The 25383-nt window shown below is 43.3% G+C and overlaps 1 protein-coding gene across 1 annotated transcript in view; it reads right to left on the reverse strand.

The window, feature by feature from the left end:
* Positions 1-25383, reverse strand: part of LOC145421626 (ephrin type-B receptor 1-like) — a 141224-nt gene that overhangs the window by 58762 nt on the left and 57079 nt on the right. The window contains exons 6-9 of the mRNA XM_080292190.1: positions 24605-24760; positions 15389-15651; positions 3256-3331; positions 1712-1836 (exon numbers count right to left, since the gene is read on the reverse strand). Of these exons, the coding sequence (XP_080148316.1) occupies positions 1712-1836; positions 3256-3331; positions 15389-15651; positions 24605-24760 (620 nt within the window). The remainder of the gene's footprint in view (positions 1-1711; positions 1837-3255; positions 3332-15388; positions 15652-24604; positions 24761-25383) is intronic.

Raw genomic sequence — 25383 nt, forward strand, 5'->3', positions numbered from 1 at the left:
TCCTACCTTTGCTAACGTGATGCACATAGCGCAGAAGCCGATGCTGCATTCACTTACACTCTGAGCTTCACCGTGAAAACATAATCGTACATTTGATATTTGATTGAATTTTATTGTTTTGCCTTTGGGGTGGCACCTGGGGTGGCCAGTCTGGTTGGGGGGGTGGCCTGTGCCCCCCCAGGCCACCCCGCTGGACACGCCATTGATTTTTAGACCAATTACGCCACAGTGACACAATGAAGGCTGTCCCAATTCGTAGACTCCTCCGAATGCGGCCGACAAATGCGTCCTCCTTTTCCTAAGATTTGAAGGATGGGTCGGGTGTATCCTTCGTGGCCCACCATATCCCAGAATTCATAGCGCGGCCCAGCCAATTCCAGTTTCCAACAATGGCTGCAGCTACTTAGTTTTATTATTACTCTTATTACTCTTTCTGGGTCACAAAATAAACTTTTAACATATTTTAATGTAGCTGTGTAAACTTCAAATATCTGCTTGGTTTATCAAGACATCACATATCGCATATTTGTAAAAGTGCTCCGACCTTTTCGGAGACGTCTGTTACCCACCAGATCGATGGCTAGAGGGGGTTCAAGGGTCACTAGAGCAACTAGAACAGCGGACTCCTGGCTTCATCATTTTTTTGGCTAATTGAAAGCCACTCTTCCACCGAGACCATTTCTGATGAAGCTTCAGTGAACTGCTAATGGATCAGCTGTTTCTTAAGGACATAGCATTCAGACATTTTTCACTGCAGACAGTTTTTAAGATCTGACACTCCTTCTGTCCTCTGTTTGTCCAGTTTCCTCAAATGTTTCAACGACACACTACACACCGTGTTGTCACATGCCAAGTTTTTAGCTAATATCTCTTTGACAGTCACCTTGTTAGTACAAAAATATTATTGTATGCCTATCAAAGTGTCTGTTTTGTGACAGGTTGCTGGTAACACAGTGCCTAAAGATAAAATTAAAAATGTTTTTTTGATAAGTTGTCTGTTATGTGTAGACACAACACTGGTTAATGCCTTTAATTAGGTGCTATTCATCCATCCATCCATCCATCCATTCGCTTCCGCTTATCCTTTTCAGGGTCGCGGGGGGCGCTGGAGCCTATCCCAGCTGTCATAGGGCGAGAGGCAGGGTACACCCTGGGCAGGTCGCCAGTCTGTCGCAGGGCTAACACATAGGGACAGACAACCATTCACACTCACATTCACTCGCACATTCACACCTAGTGGCAATTTGGATTATCCAATTAACCTATCCCCACAAGTTAATTGGGTGCTTGTGCTATTCATTTCTCTAAAAATGGTCAGGTATAAGGACTGGACTAAAAATGAGTGAAAAAACAGTGTTCAGAGAAAAAAGAAAGCATCTGAGGACCATTTTTAAAAATTACAAGAACTTTTGGGTTTCTTGGAAGCAAAATATAAAGTACGCAGTGGTGGCTCATAACTTTTTGCACAGAACTATACGTGTAGTTTTACCAAAATGGTTGGTGTTACTTTTATTCAAGTTCTTAATGGCTGAGGTGTTTGTGCAGAAGTGAGAATCCTGCTGGTCTTTAGTAACAGTCCTGATAATGGATGACTCTGATGAAGTTGATATTGATTTGCCTGCTTTATTGACTAATGAGTTACTGCCAGCGACTATAGCACCAAAAAGCACAGACACAGAGACAAACACAGACATTTATCATCCCACCCTACCTTGTCATAGTATCGTATCTCGTAGTCGAGGATAATTCCATTGGGCTGTTCGGGCGGTGGCCATGACAACGAGAAACTGCGACTTGTTGAGCTCACTTGGTGCATTATGGGAACTGCTGAGGGAGCTGATAAAAAGCGCACACACATACATACGCACACAAGAATACACAATCAATTAGGCAGTTAAAAGACTTGCTAGCATGTTTAAACACCATAAATATGGAAATACAGAGTTTAATGACATATTGCCAAAGATTATTTGCACTCAAAGGAGAAAAATGTTTCCTCTTCCAAGCTCATGAAAACAAATTACTGCACTTGTCACTGATGGGGAAACAAGAGCTATGTCTGCGATGCATTTTTAACCCATAATTTTGGGAACGAGAAGCTGTTGGCTGTAATGTATTTCATGGTTCAGCTTCTGGATCGTTTTATGTGATGGCTTTCATCACTTTTGTGCTTTGATAGTCTCAAGTGGAAATATGAGGCGAGAAGAAGACTAATATCACACAGCATCTGGAGATGTACTACACTGTTTTAAATTTAATTAAATTAGTGTTTTAAAGGACAAAAAACCTCAAGAGAATTTGTCTTCTTGGTTTTATGGGGATTCTGCTGAAAGCCATTATATCCTAAATAGACTGTATGCATCTTACACAGCTGAGTCACCATAATTTCATACAGCAGCTATAACGCACAGTAAATGCTATGATGCCTCAAGAGGTGTATACTTCTGCTGGAGAAATAATTTGACAGCATGAGCGATCTGTCACCTGAAAACCCCACAGTCTTTTTTTTCCTCACATAGCCACAATTGAGCCCCCCCACACACACACACACACAGTGTTGAGTTTTACATCCTAAAGTCCAATGAAATACACTCAAAAGCTATTGCATAATTTAAAAATCTCCCCCAGTGCAGTCAACCTGAAAAATAAATCAGTTTTTGTTGAGTCCTAAAAGATTTCAGAGATAAGAGAGCCTCGCATCCGACAGCGGTAACAAATGCGCTCAGAAAACGGCAGGGTGACAATGGATCATGTTTCGATTAGGAATGAGCCAGGGGTGCTGTAGATGAGGTAAATGATGTGTTTTTCCATAGCAAAGCGGCTTTTAAATCTAAATTTGGGTAGCAGTGGAAATATCACTTGTGTCTGTCTCCATAAAGTATTGATGGAGTAATAACTCACTCACTTTATGGCCTCTAAGAATTATACTGAGGGAGACCTAGGGTGAGGAAAGCAGGGAAAGGGGGGAGAAAGCTGAGAAAAGCAGAATTGAGGGAGGGGGAGGAAAAGCGATGAAAGCTGTGGATGAGCAGGAAAGAAAGACAGAGAAAGGGGAAGGAGAGCGAGAACAGGCAGAGCGATGACAAGCACATAACATGTTTTATGAATTAAAAGGCTGTAGCTCAATTTCCTTTATCTCTCCGGCCATCCCTCCCTCACATAATCCACAGTGCCCCGGGGTATGCTAGCACACACACAGATGCTTACACACACACACACACACACACGCAAAGAGTCATTGCTCTCCCAACTTACCAGCCTGATTGGTTGTAATGTTGATTGACAGTTGTTGGGCGGGGTAAGGGCTCTTGTTGGAGACTCCGTTGACTGCCTATAGAAAAGTAATGGTTATTCCACCCTCAGACATTAAAGTTAATAGTTATTTGAACTGAGTTCTCCACCCCCATCTCTTCATAGCTCTTGGTGCCTTTCCATTCAAGCAATGCATCTGTTTAACAATAATAATGGTGGCTGATAGCTTGAACAACTAGCACATGATTTACCTTTAGCTTCTCAATTTTAGCTAGCAACCGCTGTTGTTTTTTGCCTGAAATGACAAATGGTGCTAGTAAAATTTGGCAAGCTAAGAGTAGCTAAGTTTAATGCCCCAGAATCATATGAAAATAGCAAAGCTAACAAGTTCAACTGTCAAAAGCATTAACTATATTACATGTTGAGTATTATAAGGGAAACCTCAGATTCATGCATTTCTTTGAGACCTAGAAAGTATGGCTGCCTGATTCTGATAGATAGAATCACACATTTTTCTTTGCAGCGAAATTGTATGTTTCACTTATAATGTTAAAACAGTTAAGGCTTGTCAGGTGAGTGAAAAACATGATAGTACTGCTGCAGTGTAGCAGTAACTTGGTTAGACTGAGTGCACAGTAGGAGAAATCGTAGTGTGCTTTGTAGTGAAATGCTATACAGTAGATGAGGTAATCTACAAGGGTATGATAACCTGCAACTCCACAAAATAATTGGAAATACACTACTGTGCGACAACCTTAAACCATCCCTCATTTCTCTCTCTCTCATATATATATATATATATATATATATATATATTGGTCGGTTATTGGTCGGTAGTTGGAGGGGACCGGTCCCTTCTTGGGGTCCTTGGGGATCAGGACCGTCCGGCCTTCAGTTAGCCATTCCGGGTGTCTCTCGTTAACTAGCAGCTGGTTCATTTGTGCTGCCAGACGCTCGTGGAGTGCAGTCAGCTTCTTCAGCCAGTAGGCGTGAACCATGTCGGGCCCTGGTGCTGTCCAACTCTTCATACTGGAGACCCTTTCTTGGATATCTGCCACTGTGATGGTTACTGGACCCTGTTCAGGGAGGTCGCTGTGGTCTGCCCTCAGATCCTCTAGCCACTGAGCATTGCCGTTATGGGTTGCATCCTTCTCCCATATGCTCTTCCAGTATTGCTCCGTCTCCAGCCTTGGTGGTGCTGTTCTCTTATTGTTCCCTTGCCACTGAGAGTACACCTTTGCTGGTTCTGTGGAGAACAGCTGGTTTATTCTCCTGCCTTCTATCTCTCTGGTGTACCTCCTCAAGCGGCTGGCCAAGGCTGTGAGTCTTTGCTTGGCAGTTTCCAAGGCCTCAGGTATGGACAGCTTGCTGTATTTCTTAGGCACCTTATTTGTCGCACCTTTCTGCAACTCCGTTAGTTGGCTAACCTCCCTCCGTGCTACTTTGATCTTGCCCTCTAGCCTCCTTCTCCATGGAGGGTACTGCCCCTTGTCGCTGTTCAACTTGTAGCCAAGCATCTCACTGATCACTGCTGCCGTATTGTAGATCAGCTTGTTAGTGTCGGTAATCGTGGTTGTAGGTATTGCCCGTAGTGCTGCATTAACATCATCTAGCAGACCTTCTGAGGGTACTTCATGTAATCTTGGTAACCGGCTACGGGTTTCGACCAATAACCTGCCTCAGTACTATATGGAAGCTCCTGTCAGGCATCATATCGGCCAAGATGAACAGGCACATGGGTCAATACATGAGCAGGACACAGAAAGGAATTGGCAAGAATACCAGAGGCGCAAAACACCAGCTACTGGTAGACAGAACAATCAGCTGAGACTGCAAGACCAGACTGACCAACCTGTGCACTGCCTGGATTGATTACAAGAAGGCCTATGACTCAATGCCCCACAGCTGGATACTGGAATGCCTAGAATTGTACAAGATCAATGGGACCCTAAGAGCCTTCATCAGGAACTCAATGGGGATGTGGCGTACAACACTAGAGGCCAACTCCAAGCCCATAGCACAAGTCACCATCAAGTGCGGGATCTACCAAGGAGATGCTCTGTCCCCACTGCTGTTCTGCATAGGCCTGAACTCCCTCAGTGAGATCATTAACAAGACTGGCTACGGATACCGACTACGGAACGGAGCAGTTGTCAGCCACCTCCTGTACATGGATGACATCAAGCTGTATGCCAAGAGTGAACGAGACATCGATTCACTGATCCACACTACCAGGCTATACAGCAATGACATTGGAATGTCGTTCGGACTGGAGAAGTGTAGTCGGATGGTAACAAAGAGAGGGAAGGTAGTCAGAACTGAGGGGATTGAACTACCAGAAGGCAACATTGCAGACATAGAGGACAGTTACAAGTACTTGGGGATCCCGCAGGCGAATGGGAACCATGAAGAGGCCGCTAGAAAAGCTGCAACCACCAAGTACCTGCAGAGGGTCAGGCAAGTCCTGAGGAGTCAGCTGAATGGTAAGAACAAGATCCGGGCCATCAACACGTACGCCCTGCCCGTGATCAGGTACCCTGCTGGGGTAATAGGCTGGCCAAAGGAGGAGATAGAAGCCACTGACATAAAGACAAGAAAGCTCCTTACCATGCATGGAGGGTTTCACCCCAAGTCCAGCACCCTCAGGCTGTACGCTAAGCGGAAGGAAGGGGGCCGGGGACTGGTGAGTGTCAGCACCACAGTCCAGGATGAGACAACGAACATCCAAGAATACATTGGGAAGATGGCCCCAACTGACCGAGTGCTCAGTGAATACCTCAGGCAGCAGAAACCCAAGAAAGAGGAGGGAGACGAGGAACCATCATGGAAGGACAGGCCCCTGCACGGTATGTACCACCGGCAGATAGAGGAGGTGGCTGATATCCAGAAATCCTACCAGTGGCTGGACAAAGCTGGACTGAAAGACAGCACAGAGGCACTAATCATGGCAGCACAAGAACAAGCTCTGAGCACAAGATCCATAGAGGCTGGGGTCTATCACACCAGGCAAGACCCCAGGTGCAGGCTGTGTAAAGATGCCCCAGAGACAATCCAGCACATAACAGCAGGGTGCAAGATGCTAGCAGGCAAGGCATACATGGAACGCCATAACCAAGTGGCCGGCATAGTGTACAGGAACATCTGTGCCGAGTATAACCTGGAAGTCCCGAGGTCAAAATGGGAGATGCCCCCAAGGGTGGTGGAGAATGGCCGAGCTAAGATCCTGTGGGACTTCCAGATACAGACGGACAAAATGGTGGTGGCTAACCAACCGGACATAGTGGTGGTAGACAAACAGAAGAAGACGGCCGTAGTGATCGATGTAGCGGTTCCGAATGACAGCAATATCAGGAAGAAGGAACACGAGAAGCTGGAGAAATACCAAGGGCTCAGAGAAGAGCTCGAGAGGATGTGGAGGGTGAAGGTAACGGTGGTCCCCGTGGTAATCGGAGCACTAGGTGCGGTGACTCCCAAGCTAGGCGAGTGGCTCCAGCAGATCCCGGGAACAACATCGGAGATCTCTGTCCAGAAGAGCGCAGTCCTGGGAACAGCTAAGATACTGCGCAGGACCCTCAAGCTCCCAGGCCTCTGGTAGAGGACCCGAGCTTGAAGGATAAACCGCCCGCATGGGCGTGCTGGGTGTTTTATATATATTATAGTACAGGGTGGGCCATATATATGGATATATATATCCATATATATGGATATATATATCCATATATATATATATATATATTCACTCGGACTTTCTGACCACGTCATGATCCACCTAATCCCCGCGTACAGACAGAGGCTGAAGCTCTCCAAACCTGTCGTGAGGACCAAAAAACTGTGGAGCAACGAGGCTGTGGAGGAGCTTCGCACGTGTTTGGAGTCTACAGACTGGGACACAATGAAGGCTGCTTCTAACAGCTTGGACGAGTTTACGGACACTGTCACCTCCTATATCCACTTCTGTGAGGACAGCATTGTGCCATCACGCACCAGGGTGAGTTATAACAATGACAAACCCTGGTTTACTCCTAAACTCAAAAAGCTGTGGCTGGAAAAGAGAAAGGCGTTCAGAAGCGGAGACAGGGACTGCTACAGAGAGGCCAAGTACAGGTTCACTAAAGAAGTGGACATTGCTAAACATCAGCACTCTGAGAAGATGCAGCAGCAGATCTCAGAGAATGACTCGGCCTCTGTGTGGAAAGGTTTTAGGAATATCACCAACTACAAGCCTAAAACCCCCCACTCCACTGATGACTTGCTCTTGGCCAACACCCTTAACACCTTTTACTGCCGTTTTGACGAGCCATAAGGCAGCCTTCACATCTCCAACGGCCCCAACAATAGAGACACTTTGGACACTCATTCCCCCACCTCTCCCCCCTCCATAGAGCCATCACCACCTTCAACCACTTCACCTACAACACCCCCCTCCTCACTCCACACAAAAGAGGATTTCACACCACCTCCTCCCACCACAACTCTTCATATTCATGAAGCAGGTGTGAGGAAGCAGTTTAAGAGTCTGAATGCTCGAAAAGCTCCCGGCCCAGACGGTGTGTCACCTGCCACCCTCAGACACTGTGCAAACGAGCTGGCCCCAGTGTTTTCTGGCATTTTCAACTCCTCACTGCAGGCATGTCATGTGCCTGCCTGCTTCAAGTCCTCTACCATAATCCCTGTCCCCAAGAAACCAAGGATCACTGGATTAAATGACTACAGACCCGTGGCTCTGACATCTGTGGTCATGAAGTCATTTGAGCGTCTGGTTCTCTCCTATCTCAAGACCCTCACGGCCCCCCTCCTGGACCCACTGCAGTTTGCATACAGAGCCAACAGGTCTGTAGATGACGCCATCAACATGGCCCTACACTTCATCCTGCAGCATCTGGACTCCCCAGGAACCTACGCCAGGATCCTGTTTGTGGACTTCAGCTCTGCCTTCAACACCATCCTTCCAGACCATCTCCAAGGCAAGCTTTCCCAGATGAATGTGCCTGATCCCATCTGCTGGTGGATCACTGACTTCCTGATGGACAGGAAGCAGCATGTGAGGCTGGGAAAGAATGTCTCGGACTCCCGGACCATCAGCACCGGCTCCCCTCAGGGCTGTGTTCTTTCTCCTCTGCTCTTCTCCCTGTACACCAACTACTGCACCTCCACCCACCAGTCTGTCAAGCTAATCAAGTTTGCAGATGACACCACCGTTATTGGACTCATCTCGGACGGGGATGAGTCTGCCTACAGGAGGGAGGTTGAACGTCTGGTGTCCTGGTGCAGCCACAACAACCTGGTGCTGAATGCCCAGAAGACAGTGGAGATTATTCTGGACTTCAGGAAGCACACAGCCCCACTCCCCCCCATCATCCTGACTGACACCCCCATCACCTCTGTGGACTCATTCCGCTTCCTGGGTACCACCATCACCCAGGACCTGAAGTGGGAGCCCACCATCACCTCCGTCATTAAGAAAGCCCAGCAGAGGATGTACTTCCTGAGGGAGCTGAAGAAATTCAACCTGCCAACACGGACGATGATGCAATTCTCCACTGCAATCATCGAGTCCATCCTCACCTCCTCCATCACCGTGTGGTACGCTAGAGCTACTATCAGGGACAAACAGAGACTGCAGCGTGTTGTGCGCTCTGCTGAGAAGGTGATTGGCTGCAGACTCCTATCTCTGCAGGACCTGTACACCTCCAGGACACTGGGGCATGCAGCTTGGATCTCAGCTGACCCTTCTCACCCTGGACACAGTCTGTTTGACCTGCTCCCCTCAGGCAGGAGGCTCCGGTCCATTCGCACCAGAACCTCTCGCCATAAGAACAGTTTCTTCCCCTCTGCTGTTGGACACATGAACAATAAGCGTATGACTGTTCCCACCACTAACACATGACCCTACGCTGTGATCACTGCATCATTCCATGTTTGGCACTGATCACCACCTGCACTCATGTATATATCTATCTACTTAGCACTTTTAATTCTTATTCTTATTTTTATTTTCATGTCTATTTAAGCGTAATTTATGACAGTATGTTTGCACTGAAGCACCGCAGCAATTTGCTAATGTTGTAAACCTGCTCAATATTTGGCAATAAAACCCTTTCTGATTCTGATACACCATAATAAAATGGGAATGGTTGGTGATATTAAAGTCCTGTTGGTGGCACATTAGTATATGTGAGGGGGCAAACTCCTCAATATGGGTGGTGACCATGATGGCCATTTAGAAGTCAGCCATCTTGGATACAACTTTTGTTTTTTCAATAGGAAGGGGGCCATGTGACACATCAAACTTATTGGTAATGTCACAAGAAAAACAATGGTATGCTTGGTTTCAACGTAACTTTATTCTTTCATGAGTTATTTACAAGTTTCTCTTTGTTCACAGACATTGGCATGTCGAAGAGGTTAACACGTGAGGAGCAGATCGAAATTGTGTTGATATCTGGTGAACGCAGTAACCGGGTCACTGAAGCAGATTTCAATGCAAGACACCCTACGGGACCACCCATCTCCCATGCTACAGTTAGCAAACTGCTTGCTGAGTTTCGTGAAACTGGTTCAGTGTTGGATTTGCCAAAATGTGAACGCAAGAAAACTGTCACTAATGAAGAAACATCAGTGGCTGTCCTAGCTTCATTCAGCAAGAGCCCACAGCGTAGCACTTGCCGCATGTCACTTGAGAGTGGCATTAGTCGAACATCCCTTCGGCGGATATTAGCTACACACAAATGGCACCCTTACAAACTCCAGCTACTGCAGCATCTCAACGAGGATGACCCAGATCGGTGCACAGAATTTGCAGAATGGGCAAAACAAAAATTGGAACAGGACCCTCAGTTCATGCAGAAGATTTTGTTTAGTAATGAGGCAAACTTTTATGTGAATGGTGAAGTTAACAAACAAAACCACCGCTATTGGTCTGACACTAACCCACATTGGATGGATCCCCCCAAGACTGTTGGAACAACAAAAGTGATGTATGGTGTGGTATATGGGGTACAACGATAGTGGGTCCATTCTTCATCAATGGAAACCTCAAGGCCACTGGATATTTGAAATTACTACATGATGATGTGTTTCCCTCTTTGTGCACTGAAGCTGGCACGTTCCCTGAGTTTTTCCAGCAAGAAAATAATGTGGTGCACCACCACATTATGGGTGCCAGGTCCGAGCATTCCTAGATGAACAGTTTCCTGGAAAGTGGATTGGTCGTCGTGGGCCTGTTGAATGGCTCCCAAGGTCTCCCGATCTGACCCCCTTAGACTTTTATCTTTGGGGTCATCTGAAGGCAATGTCTATGGTGTGAAGATACGAGATGTGCAGCACCTGAAACTACGGATACTGGATGGCTGTGCTGGCATTTCTCCTGCGGTGTTGCTATCAGTGTGTGAAGAGTGGGAGAAGAGGGTTGCATTGACAATCCAACACAATGGGCAGCACATTGAACACATCTTATAAGTGGTCAGAAACTTGTAAATAACTCATGAAAGAATAAAGTTACGTTGAAACCAAGCACACCATTGTTTTTCTTGTGACATTACCAATAAGTTTGATGTGTCACATGGCCCTCTTCCTATTGAAAAAACAAAAGTTGTATCCAAGATGGCTGACTTCTAAATGGCCACCATGGTCACCACCCATCTTGAGGAGTTTGCCCCCTCACATATACTAATGTGCCACAAACAGGACTTTAATATCACCAACCATTCCCATTTTATTATGGTGTATCCATATAAATGGCCCACCCTGTAGATCTAAGGAACCAGACTCTCTCGTGATATTCACAGTGATACTTTCATGTTTTTCTTTAGATAGAATATTTGACAGTCATGTCTTTAAGAAATGGGGAGAAAAAATTCTGCAACAATATCCAAAGAAAGGCTGTGTAATGTTCTTCAAGAAGCCTGAAGAACTATTCCCGATGACCACTTAAAGAAAGCTTGGTTAAGAGAGTTCAGGCTATATTGGCCCCATCCTCTCACCCTGTGGCAGCTGGGATAGGCTCCGGCCCATCCACCCCAACGAATCAGAATTAGATAAGCGGAAGAAAAATAGATGGATGTAAATTATTTAGAGGCTTAAAAAACATCTGACACACTCTTTTCTTGTGTATGCAGTATCTGCGTCATTTAAACTTTAACATGCACAAAAATACAGAGACCCAGCTCTCCCAGTTACAGCTGTTAATCTGTTATTGGGCACTTGCTGTGGTTTAGTAGTCAGTTAGGTATCAGAAACAAGAAGCTAGTTTAATATCAGGGAATAAAAATTCTGCTAGTCCCTTTGCGAAGCTTTAAGATCTCCAAATGTGTTTCATCTCACCAACACTGAGACACAATTAACAGGTTGGGAGTGCTTTTTAAAGACCATCTAATTAGCTGCCACATATTATATTTGTCATGAGCTCAACTAATCATTTTGATGGTTGAACAATGTCTTCAGTCATAGCAAATAAAGGCTGGCAATTACTAATGACTTACTCCAAGCTCTATTTATTCTGTGTCCCTTAATCAAATAGTACCTCCTATCAAGACTATAAAAGGCACATCTTACTTTGCCTCAAAACTTTGTGTTATTAGAGTAGTTAGTACGTTTTCATGCATGGTTGAATTGTGGTAAAACCAGTGTTAATTTACGTCATAGTTTTCGTCAACAACCTTTTTTCTTTGCTTAAAACAAGACAATATCAAACAACAAACTAATGCATGAGGACAAAAACTATGATTATATGAGCCAACACTTTCATCAACAAAAGAACATAATATGAAAATATTCAGGACAGACGAGAGCCAATCAGAACTAATTAAGTTGTGTAGAAAGGCAAATTTGGAAGTGAGCGAATTAGAAGTAATTACCGTGTGTAGTTTGGGTAAATGTGCACATATGATCTGGCCCTGGAAAATGGTAGCTAGCACACATTAGTAACACTACACGTCTTTTGAACTTCAGAGGTTCAATGCCTGACCAGGGCGTCTGTATCCAGTAAGCCTCCCTAGACTGTCACCACTCGCTTGAACGGGAATACCAGAGAGATGGAAATCAGGAGAATAAACCAAGGAAACAGTGCGACACTGCCCCACCTCCAGTCTTGTTATGGCTATGTAAGAATAGCCCCACGAAGACTGAAGACAGAGCAATACTGGAAGAGCATATGGGAGAAGAACGCAACCCACAGCACAACCACAGCAATCTCCCTGAATAGGATCCAGTAATCATCACAGTGGCAGACATCAAAGAAAGGGTCTCCAGTATGAAGTATTGGACAACACCAGGCCCCAACATAATTCAAGCTCACTGGCTGAAAAAGCTGACTTCACTCCATGAACGTCTGGTAGCACAAATGAACCAACTGCTAATCGACAAGAGATACCCAATATGACTAAATGAAGGCCAGGGAGTCCTGATCCCCAAGGATCCCCAGAAAGAACCGTGCCCATCCAATCAATAACCTGCCTCAGTACCACATGATGTCAGGCATCATAGCGACTAATATGAACAAGGGCATTGCTCAACACATGAGCAGGGCACAGAAAGGAATTGGCAGAGACCAAGAAATACCAGAGACCGAGACTGAAAGACCAGCTGAAAGACCAGCTCCAGATCCTGGAATATCTAGAACTACACAAGATCAACAGGACCCGTAGCACCTTCAACAGGAACTTAATGGGGATGTGGCGAATAATACTATCCAACTGGACATGTCACTATCAAGTGCAGGGTTTACCAAGGAGATGGCCTTTCCCTATAGTTGTTCTGGATAGGCCTGATCCCCCTCATTAGGATCATTAACAAGACTGGCTACAGAGCCAGACTAAGGCATAAAGCAATTGTTAGCTGCCTCCTCTACATGGATGACATCAAGCTGTATGCCAAGAGTGAAGAAGACATCGATTCACTGCAACGACATTGGAATGTTAATCGGACTGGAGAAGTGTAGTTCGATGGTAACAAAGAGAGGGAAGATAGTCAGAACTGTGAGGATTGCACTACCCACAGGGAAATGGGAACCACGAAGAGGTCGCTAAAAAGCGGCAAACACCAAATACCTGCAGAGGGTAAGGCAAGTCCTGGGGAGTCAGCTGAATGGAAAAAACAATACCTGGGCAATCAGCACCAACGCCCTGCCCATGATCAAGAACCCTTCTGGCCAAAGGAGAACATAGAAGCCACTGACATCGAAACAAGGAAGCTCCTGACTATGCATGGTTTTCACCCAAAATCCTGCACCCTGAGACTGCATGCTAAGTGAAAGGAAGAAGGACCAAGGACTGGTTATTGTCAGAACCACTGTCCAGAATGAGACAACAAACATCCATGAGTAAATCAGAAAGATGTCCACAACCGACTGCGTGCTTAGTGAATACCTCAGGTAAACGAAACCCAAGAAAGGAGAGGAGGAGCCATGGAAGGACAGGCCCATGCACGGTATGTACCACTGGCAGATAGAGGAAGTAGCTAACATTCAGAAATCCTACTAGTGGCTGGACAAAGCTGGTCTGAAAGACAGTACAGAGGAACTGATCATGGCAGCACAGGAACAAGATCTAAGTACAAGATCCCTGGAGGCTGGGGTCTATCCCGCCAGGCAAGACACCAGGTGCAGGCTGTGTAAAGATTCCTGAGACAGATAGAATTAGCTATACCAAGTGATAACAACATCAGGAAAAAGGAACAAAGGAACAGACGTATCAAGGGCTAAGAGAAGAACTCAAGAAGATGTGGAGTGTGAAAGTAACAGTGGTCCCAGGGGTAATCAGAGCACTCGGTGCAGTGACCCACAAGCTAGGTGAGTGGTTCCAGCAGATCCCAGAAACAAAATCCAAGAGAAGAATTTCTAATGAATTTTTATTTAAAACAATTCAGTGGACTACATATTGAACTTAGAGGACAGATACAAAATATCAATCCTATCGTGTTGTATTGATCCGGTTGGTACCTAATGGATTAGTATCGATAGTATCGATGCTTGCCCACCTCTAGTAGTAGGTGCTCTCACCAAACAGTACAGCTTCCCCCCCATATGCTCCCTGTTTCTCATGATAACAGGGAAAAATTTCAATGCATGGGATGAAAAGACGAGTAGACATATGGGCACATTGATTTAATGACTAAATTTATCGTTCATCAATATTGACATATTCATCCCGCAACAGATGGGCCACACTATTCATATAGTCAGGGATTGGATTCTATTTTTAAAAAATAGCTACCTCTAGTTAGTAGAGTCATTGAACTCATTGAACTGAATTCTAATACCACTGGCCTTGATTTTAGACTTACGTGTATGGGAAATGAGGCAGATGGCAGAAGATTGAAGGGACACAATTGTACTGGTTTTATAGACTTCAGGGTGACCCTGTAAGTTGAGAGTTATAACTGCAGATTGTGCATAAAAGCCTGCATGTCAGCAAGCATCTATGTAGCCTCAGTAACCTTGAGCATTATGGTTAATATTTGCATTTCAAAAAATAGCTGACAGCAAGGTTGTTTTTAAAGTAGGTAATAAGCATAACTACTTTTTTTAAGTACTAACTTTTGCTGTTCTTGACAGTGGACAAAAAAATACAACTAAAATACAGTAAATATCAACATCACATTTGCTGTGAAATGTCTGTGTAGGTTCTCAGTCATCCATGTCATGGTATTCTAAGGAGCTTGGAAAGAAAGTGACTGGATTCTTTAAGTTTCTTGAAGATGTTTAATCTCTTATCCCAGAAGCTTCTTGAGTTCTGAAACGAAATGGTGGACAATCCCACGTATTTAAATCTCGTGGCAGTGTGCCTTAATAAACAGAGTCAACTCCTTTTTTGACACATTGGCTCGTGTGATGAGGCGCATGAGTCATGTGGCCAATAAATTGCTAAATAGTGGCATTTTGGGGAGAGTGTTGGAACTATGCATGAAAATTTCTTTGATGCATTTTTGCTGTTTTTAGTACACCTCTGGAGTCCACCGCAACTGCTGCAAATCCAGCATGAATGCAACTCCCACTAACTGACAATGAGTCTAGGCCTACACGAAGTGCCTGTTTGATATACACAAAATAGATTTTTCACTGTTGCAAACACTCAACAAATCTCTTCACAGCACAAACAAAGCATGAAAAAGGGAGGCAGCCCTCCGTCTGTGGACAAACCTGTATGTCAAAGGTGTACGACGTGTGGGCCCGCAGCTTGCTGATCTCAACCCTTGTTTCCTTTAACGCCTGTTTGCCTGGAACAAACACCACGCTGTCATCACATGGCTGACAAGCCCGACGCTCATTGCTGTGGCATCGGCGACACAACAAATTATACGACAAGTCGTCGCGGTGTCCAGTGTCACGTGGTGAGTGCCACTCCAACATCACCGATGTCTGGTTGACCACTGAGACCACATTGCGAGGAGCTGAAGGGACACCTGGAAAGAAAAATAACGAGTGAGAGGGAATGTCACCTGTTTACATGGAAGAATTTGTCTGTGTGTGTGTGTGTGTGTGTGTGTGTTATGTTTGGAAACAATGTGTTTGGAAACAGTTGATAACCATACTAAATAAATAACTGAAATTTGTTGTTTGTTGATATGGGATATTAGATTTAACATTATGTGTTTTCCTTAGTTTTACACAATATTGTCTATGATTTCAAAACTTGAACCAATAGTAAAGTTTGTGCCTTTTTAGGTAAAATAAGGAAATAAAAATGCAAGAGCCCCACCATTCTTAAAATTAGAGGTGGGCGATTTATCAAATATACTCAATGCATTGTGAGTTTTTCCATGGTTAAAATGGTTTTATCGTAACCACTGAGTATACGTTGCCATGGAAATATTAAGCTGTCTGCACATAATCCACTGTGAGTTTTTTTCTCCCACATGCTATGAATGCATAATTAATCCCCCCCCCACCGGAAAATCTTCTACCCGCCACACTGCACCGAGCATGGGTGTTTATATACTACCAGGATGTATACAAACTATGAAACCAATTGTGAATAATATTTGGAAGCACCAAATAATGTTACCATTTGTCACGTACGTGATAGAATACCTGCCTGTTGTAAACTATAATTAGTGGATGGATATCAGATAAACAAATAAGATCGTAGAACAGGTACGCTTTCACATTTTTCTGGTTCTTTATTGCACATGTAAACTTTGCAGTTTTGTTTTAAAGCTTTTGTTATGTGTAAAATGGTGAAAAACATCATAAGATACATTTACTAACCTAACAGCTGAGGTTTTTAAAAACATTGGGGTTGGTCTTGAAAATTAATTAATGATAAATATATCTCCCCATCCAGCTGGGGGGAACAGGTACTAATAACTAATTTAGCCAAGGCCACCAAAAAAGGCTAAATCCCATTTATCAGACATTGATCAGTGAAAGAAAGAAAGTAGGAAAGAAAGAGAGCAGCATATGTTCACAATGATTACGGAAATAAAACTGGGGACTCAGATAGGATCTGAGTTTGGTTGTGTTCCAATTAAAAAAAATGCTGACATTTCTTTTCTTCTTGATGTCAAAAACAAGGCCAAGTGCGAAAACACCATTAATGTAAGACTAAAGAGCTGCAGACATGTTAATCTTGAGCACCTTCAGCTGTTAATTGTGGTGAATTGAACTTAACATGTTTGAATCAGCTCTAAAATCAGTACTTTGGTTCATTTATAATATTATTACTGTGTTTAATGAACACATTTAATCAAATATAGTTCTGCACTGAAACGTTTTTCTTCTCTACAATATTTAAATTCAGAATCCCTTCACTTTTTAGGTCTCGTTAAATCAATCTCAGTTGTAAGCTTTATTCATCATCTAAATCTATTCAGAGCCTGGACTTGTGATGTTTTAAAGTAATGAAATGTAGAACTTTCTCAGGATGCCAGAATGGTTTTATCACAACGTTCACGTTTCAGTACTGAAAGCTGAACACACTTCTGTTTCTCTGAACTGCTTTACTTTTTATTCCACCAAGTTAGTTTTTAAAGCACTGTTATCATCCATTCTTATTGTTTATTATGCAAGGAATGAAGAGTTTGACAATGTTATATCACTTGTTGAAACCCATGACCTAAACTTCTAAAATGTGATGTTAGTCAGCCATCACCAAGACCTTTACAGATTCAAAGTCACTGACTTTGGGCTCTCTCAGCTCCACAATGGTAAGTAGATGAAACATCTCTGATAGTTTCTCTATCAGAGATGTACTGGATATTTGCACAGTCACACAAACCTCCAAAGTTTCTGAGGGGTTTCTCAGCAGTACGATAAATCATAGTTATCCAAACTGTCAATATCAATAGCAATTGTGACAATTACAATCACCTCCATCATGTCCCTGGAATTTATTCTGGGACTTCAGTTTGCAGAGGCCACAGATGGGTTGCACTGCTGCTACTCTGTGCTTACCCCAACAACAATGAATAATGATATAGTAAATACAATAACATGATTAAAGTCTGCTCCTCATTTAGTCTGAAGAACTTGACTCCCAATTTGCAGATGAGACTCACAGTGGAGACCCTGGACCAGCTGCCAGACAAAATTGCTAAACTGTGGGCCAGAGACTGCCCATTTCTTCCACAGAGAGTTCAATTCCACCAGCACTTCACCATTGCTCTGCTTAATTTCGATAGTCCTTAAACTTGTGTTTGAATTACACTTTTTTTTTAAGTTAACATCCTATTTTTTTGTATAAAAACTTAAAGGTATACACATTTACAAAGCACATGGTCTCTGTAGACCAACCAGAACCCCATCACACAAACTCAGAAATGCTTTGTTGGAATATGTAAACCACTGCACTACTAAGCCACTACTTTTAGTAGTTTCACTGATCACAAGGATTCGCTGCAGAGGGAAACATCGCTTATTTGATTTGTCAGATTTTGTATGCCAGATGCACTTCCTGTTGCAACTCCAAATGGATTTGTGCACCTTATCATGTAATAACCATAATGAGGTGGTGATTCTTTCACCAGACAGAAATACCAAGGGACCTGAGGCAACGCTAACTCAGAACCCTACAAGTCCCCATCTTTTAAGCACCTGTTAGCTAACTGTGCTTGGCTTATTGCTGAACACTGAGCACATCAGGAAACACTGCTTCATTTGCTCCACACTGTTTCACTGCTTCATTTGGGACATGCACAACACTAACAGGTGTAAGAACAACAGCCCATACTTGGCTTCCAGAGAGAACCTTCAGCCCTACACTCAATGCAGATATATATGCACACACAAATGTCTCACCCAATGGCGGCAACACTGATGCTAAAATAAAGAAGTCAAACTAAAATAAAGGAGTCAAAGACACCTGTGTCTCACAATATCTTGATGCCTACTTTCTCGCCACGCTTGTGAGAAATGCTTGGAAGACTCTTATTTACCATTTATCACCCATAGGTGATAAACGGTAAATAAAAGTCCAGCTCACATTTTGAGACCTGAGATTTCATCTCACAATCCAAGATGTTCAACGTTTCAGCAGCTCGCCCCCGTACACACTTCCTCCTTCCCACAACTCTGAAGGCTAAAACTGTCAGTCTTCCAATGGCCTCGCTTTTGACAAAATTTACAAAACTTACCAGAATCACGCACAATCACTGCCACCAATTCCCATGAGTGCAGCAAGCGAGAGAAAAATGCAAATCATCAATATGGGATCCACCAATCCAACAACATTATACTTACTCAAACTTTCCTAAGAACACAGAATAATGTTACCAACTGAATAAGGATGAGCAATGATTGATTAAACTATTTATCCACATCAGTGATATAAAGCAATCCATGGATGCACTGACAAATGCATGACATGTGTTGTATGTGCAAAACCAAACCACAAAAAAATAACTCAAACAAAAAGATAACAAGAAATGGAGATGGACACATTTTCGTAATCAGGTCTTTGTTTTGATCATTGAATAAATAATTATCATTGATCTGCTCAACAAATGGGTTCATGGGCTCTAATATTCATGTGAATAATCATCAAGGAAGTATTCTTAAACTCAGTGACAATTAAAATAAAAGTTAGGTGCCATTCTCACCAGAACCTCTCGCCATAAGAACAGTTTCTTCCCCTCTGCTGTTGGACACATGAACAATAACCATATGACTGTTCCCACCACTAACACATGACCCTACGCTGTGTCACTGCATCATTCCATGTTTGGCACTGATCACCACCTGCACTCATGTATATATCTTTCTACGTAGCACTCTTAATTCTTATTCTCATGTATATATCTCATGTATAGCTCATGCACATATCTTTCTACGTAGCACTTTTAATTCTTATCCCTACTTTTATTTTTTCATGTCTATTTAAGTGCTATTTATGACACTATGTTTGCACTGAAGCACCGCAGCAATTTCCTAATGTTGTAAACCTGCTCAACATTTGGCAATAAACCCCTTTCTGATTCTGATTCTTTCTTACCCATTCTGGGCATCCGATGTTCTCACGTACTGCAACTGCAGTGCAGTCGAATACTTTATCTTAATTGGCATCCGCTTGTATAATACTGAGAGGGTTGTAGAAACTGTCAAGGCTGCTTGCTGACATGGAAAGTTGACAAGTGCAGTTCCCAGTCGGAAGTTTGCACTTCAGCCAACAGTGTCTACAATGTTCAAAAAGTGACCCAATAGCTCAGCGCCAGTAGGGAATCTGCATCTCTTTTCTCTCTTGCCGGTTCGCTCTCTTTTCTCTTAGCTCTTCTCTGTGATCTGAGGAACAGCTAAGGGCTTTTAGGGTACACAACCAGGGTTTTCACAAGGTTAAACCTACTGGGTGCACGTCTCTTTGATTGCTCGCACACATCACAGACACTGCAGTGCACACGCCAAACAAGAGCAGTTGAGATGAAATGGATATTCAACCTTGGCATATGGTAAATCACAGAGTCATTAGAAACAGCCGAGAAGGCCCTGTGGAATATGTGCATGTGCGCTTTTCTCAAAGAGACACTCAGAGGCAGAAATCAAAGTGCTAACAATCAGTAGGGGGGCTGAAAATCTAAGAAGCACCATCTTATAAACATTTCTACTGAGAGAGCGGGAAAGAGAAGACCCGTCTGGGTTTTGATTATTAGAGACAAACACAGTGTGTTGGCACAGGCGTTCACTCCATTTTACTTTTTTATCTAAATAGCACAAATACAAATTATTTTAAAGTGTCTGACACTCAGAGTTCACAGCAAGCACACATTCAAATGCAGAAAAGTAAGAAGCGAGGCGATAATCACATTATAAATTTTCCAGTTCCAGTTTTACTGTTGCAACAAGAGACAGCGTTCCAAAAGACTTAGAGACACAATCTGTGCTGCTGTTTCACAGTTTTGTAAATGGCTTACACAATATTGCTCTGACCTGTACACAAAAATACCACAAACAGAAAACCTCTACATATGCACACAGGGTAAAGACACACACACTCCTCCATACCTTTGCAGCCCATGAGGCGTGCTGAAGAAATGATTTTCTGTCAGGCAACTATCCACACAGCACACATTCACTCTTCCATCTCACTGGTCAGATTTTATATCTGATTGAGTTCATGCCAAATCCAAATAAACTGCAGCTCTTTCCTATATTAAACTTCCATCCCACTGTTTTTGAACTTTTTTCACTCCTTGTTCTCGTGGCTCTTGTGCTTGAAAGAAAACAAACTTGTAACTCAGTTTGTTTTTGTCCTTGAATTGAAAGTACCCAGGTAATTCACAGAGCTGTGTAGGCTGACTAGGTTGACATCTGACACCTTTTCACATAAAAAGTCGATTTTTTTTCTCTTCTGTCTGCATCAGTTTGAGTTTGCTGCCACTGTTGTGATGGCTTTCATGTGGTACCTCTGTTGTCAGAATAGGTTAACCACATCAGCCGCTCCATATTTATTGTGACAAAGTCATTTTTGAACATTTTCTCTGTCATTTTATTTCAGTAAACTTTCAATGCAATTACTACATCGACTTTAAAACACCCAACCTGTGTAACTAGTGTTAAATAAACAATGACTATTTGCTTTGCTGTGTACAACGTTCAGGCTAGGACTGGGCGATATATCGAGTTTTTAAATATATCGATATATTTTTATACGAGATATGAGATGTGACAATATCGTTTATATCGATATAGTCTATGTTACGTTATAATTATACTTGTGGAGCCAATAATTTGCCTCTCTTTCGTCCACTTTTGTCTCTACGCAAACGTTACTCTGCCTCGCCTCGCTCCTTCACTGAACACAACTCCCCCTCCGCCATCGCTTCACCTGCAGGCGACGACAAGATGGACACAGCTATCAAAGAGGAGCTGGTCGGTAAAAAGAAACCATTGGGAGATTACTATTGTAGTGCTGTCAGGCTTAATCTCGTTAAAATGACGTTAACGCCATAACTGCATTAACGCAGCAAATCTCCGTAAACAATTAGCGCGGATCGCCCCGTGCGTGGGGCTGCAGAGCGTCAATGCGTTAACGAGTTTTATTAACGCTGTATGTTAATAAAAGTCCCTGTGTGAGATCTGGGACACAGCTTTGACTAAGAGCTCTCTTTGTTCTTACTTTATGGCTTAAAAAAATATCGAGATATATATCGTATATCGCCCAGCCCTAGTTCAGGCATTACATTTTGAACACTGACATATGAAGTGAATAACACAGGTTATCTCTTCATCCTGGCACCTGTTTGTGGGTGGGGTATATTAAGGAGCAAGTAAACATTTTGTCCTCAAAGTCAATGTGTTAGAAGCTGGAAAAATTAGCAGGCATCAGCATTTGAGTGAGTTTGACAAACGGTGGCAAAATGATGGAGTCTAGGTGATGGTGTCACAGCATTTCCAAAAAGGTTTGTGTCTGGGGCTGCATAGGCACAGACCAGTCAAGGTGCCCATGCTTACCTTGTCCACCATCAAAGACACCAACAATGGGGGTGTGAGCATCAGACGTGGTCTGCTGAATCACATTTTCTTTCTGTTGTGGGTGTCTGTGGAGCTTACCTGGGGAACACGTGGAACTAGGATTCACTATGGGGAGGAGACAGTGTGATTTGGCCAATGTTTTCCTGGGAAACCTCGGGTTCTATCATCAGGAACCAGGAATGGTTTGAGGAGCACAACAATGAGTTTGAGGTGTTGACTGAACCCACAAGTGGTTTCAATTTCAAGGTTTTCAATGCAAGTAAATCAGGTAATCCTCAAAAAAAAAAAACGTAATAGGGAAGTTGAACACTAAGAGTAGACAAATCAACAGCACAGAAAATTTTGCAGAAATTAAAGAACATACTGGTGTGGATGGAAACATAAGACAGATTGGATCAATACAGAAGGCAATGGTGTGGATGATCACAGAAGGATTTCCAGCATAAAGGAAGAAGCTGTAAAAAGAGCATCCTCCATGAGGTAGACATATAAATATCCAGGTCAGCAATGAAAACAAGATGCCATGAGAACAAACCGATAAACAGGGTTACAGGATACTAGGTATACATACCAGTGTTCAGTCTCAAGGATAGAAAGAGCAGAGCAGCTCTCATTCAGCATTCTTAACGGCGTTTAGACAAAATGATCAACCTGTACCAGAAAAACCGGAAGAGCAGGCCTGGAACCCCTAACCCTGCTAATCTGAAGTTTACTGTATCCTCTGTGAATCAGCTGAGACAAGGGCGTTTGCCTGTTTTTATTACTCATAAAGAAGAGTAAAGAATTGCGACATGAAATCTTGAGTGTACTGAGCCACGCTGTCTGATCAGCCTGAAGCTGACTGGATTTTGCGGGACAACAACCACAAGCTTGGTTCACTACAGTTCAGGATGTTCAACAAACTTTCTCTTTGCTGTCTCAGGACTTACCGTGGAACTCAGACTTGACAGTCTGACCCCGGTCAATGAATTCAGAGTATGTAAATCTGTGAACATCAAAACCATTAGAAAAAGAAAGGGGAAAAAAAGAAAGTATGGTGGTTGGACTCCTGACCTAATGTGACATGTGGAGGTTAGGATGAGGTGTGGATACTGTGGGTCCATTCACTGAAAAGCTATTGAGTGCCTGACTGGGATCCACAAACCGAGCTTTCATCAGCAAATTGATGTTTGCTGTCTGTGTAAGATCCATGGTGGTGAAACCACAAAATAGTCTGAGTGATCATCGTGGGACTTTTTGTATAAATGACAACTGTGCTGGGAGAATCCCAGAGGTGAGCAAAGAGACAGCCATTATTATACAGCTGTTTATTTTCAGTCCAGAAAACCCGCTCTTAGCACTTTGTAAGAGGGTCTCACTAATTGCCGACCTTATGCACCGCCACTCATTAAAAAAGAAAAGATTGACTCATACCTGGCAAACATTTATTCTTCCACACATGAAGTTATAAGACTGATGGTTTTTTGTATTGCTTGCCTGCTGTTATGCCGCTAACATATGAGGCTTAGTTGCAGACTCAACTAAAGCTTGTGTTCAGCATTTTTTTAGTGAACTCTACTGACTGCAGAGGATTAAAAAAAAAAGGTCAAGAAATTCTGTCAGTCACAAGAATTTAACACTGTTGATGCAGGACGGCGACTGAAAAGATGTCCAGTTTCTGAGTTTGATTTGATTAGTGTAAACCAGAGCAAAGCGCCAATTCCTCAAATATATGAAATGACGAACATACAAAAGGAATGCAGATGTGACAGCCAGTGCATAAGAAAATAACGCAAAATGTGGGGCCGATCAGCAATATTCACCGTCAACATTGTTCTGCTTTTCTGACGCAGCATTGCAAATTCATTCACGACTCTGTGACAGCAAAATATGGCCAGACTATGAATGAACCAGTGCTTTTTAACCCCCCGCCCCAAAACATAAAGCTGTATTCAGGTCACCTGGACATGTACAAGCACACAGGTACACACTCACACACACACACAGACTAACTGCATGCAGTCCAAAATGATTCATGTCTCAACCTACTTACACCATCTCTCTGAGGAATTGAGAGCTCCATTTTTCAAACTCTCTGTGCCTCATCTTGCATAGCAATATAGCCTCTTCAACACACTAAACACATATTCACTTCAATGGAAAGCCCGAGGAATGTGGCAGCATTATTACTTACCGCTCCCCAAATCCCCTAATGAGGACAGGGATGCTACAGCGCTCTGAACGAGGCACAGAGAATTAGGGGCGCAATGATAAATCAAAGCAGATGTTGGCCTTTAACTTAATGATGAAATATTGGACTGTCGATGGTGTCAACCACTGATACGCTCGAGTATGTCAGCTATTGGTTGCTTCATCCAAAATCCTGCCTTTCGCAAACATGTGTTGGTCATCTTGAAGCTCATATTGAAAGATTTATCTATTGTGTCTGATGGGGAGAAAAAAAGGCTGACTCACTGGTGCACAGGTCCTCCGGTTTGTCCATGTCTCCTCGGTAATAGCCATTCCGACAACCACAGAGGGTGGCAGCTTCGATAGTGGAGCGGCTATTGGGTGGACATTGCTGACACAGTCCTGGCCCCTGGAATGACTTAAAGGTGCCCTGAGGACAAGCTGCGGGGAAAAAAAGAAGCGGGAAAAACACATAAAAACCAACGTGTGACTCAGAGTAAAGAACAACACACTCTAAGTTGGTTTGCATCGCGCTTCTGTGCATTTTTGTTTGCCTTGATCGTGACACATTTGGTAAACTTTGTATTAGAAAGCAGGCGTGCCAGTAGAGTTATTATTGGTACTATGAGGTTGACACAGCACAGAAGGGGATTTTCTGGGGATAGCTGCAAAATAGTTTGTTCTGACAAGATACACAAAAACATTTTGTGCACAGTGACACAGAATCATGTTGTGCTGATTAACTGAAAACTGGATTATCGTTTTCTTCTCTAGCTCTTTTTAATATGGGTCAGACATGACATGAAACACGTAGTGGGAATTTTTAAGGATGATACCCTACTTTATCCAATTTTTATGTATCCAGAGTTGGCTCTTGCTGACCAGATAATAATTATTCTTATTCAGCTTGGATACGCGCTCTCATCTCAAGGTTTCAAATACTGCTGGAGGCAGCATAGAGATACGGACACGGGACTTCAGAGTCAGTGCCAGTTTAATATTGGCTGCAGAGTTAGTGGCCTTGTTTAACAGAACTAGAAAGTATGCATGAGGAAGCAAGAAGG

Source organism: Astatotilapia calliptera, chromosome 17, assembly GCF_964374335.1.
Source record: "Astatotilapia calliptera chromosome 17, fAstCal68.1, whole genome shotgun sequence".
Lineage (NCBI taxonomy): Eukaryota > Metazoa > Chordata > Actinopteri > Cichliformes > Cichlidae > Astatotilapia > Astatotilapia calliptera.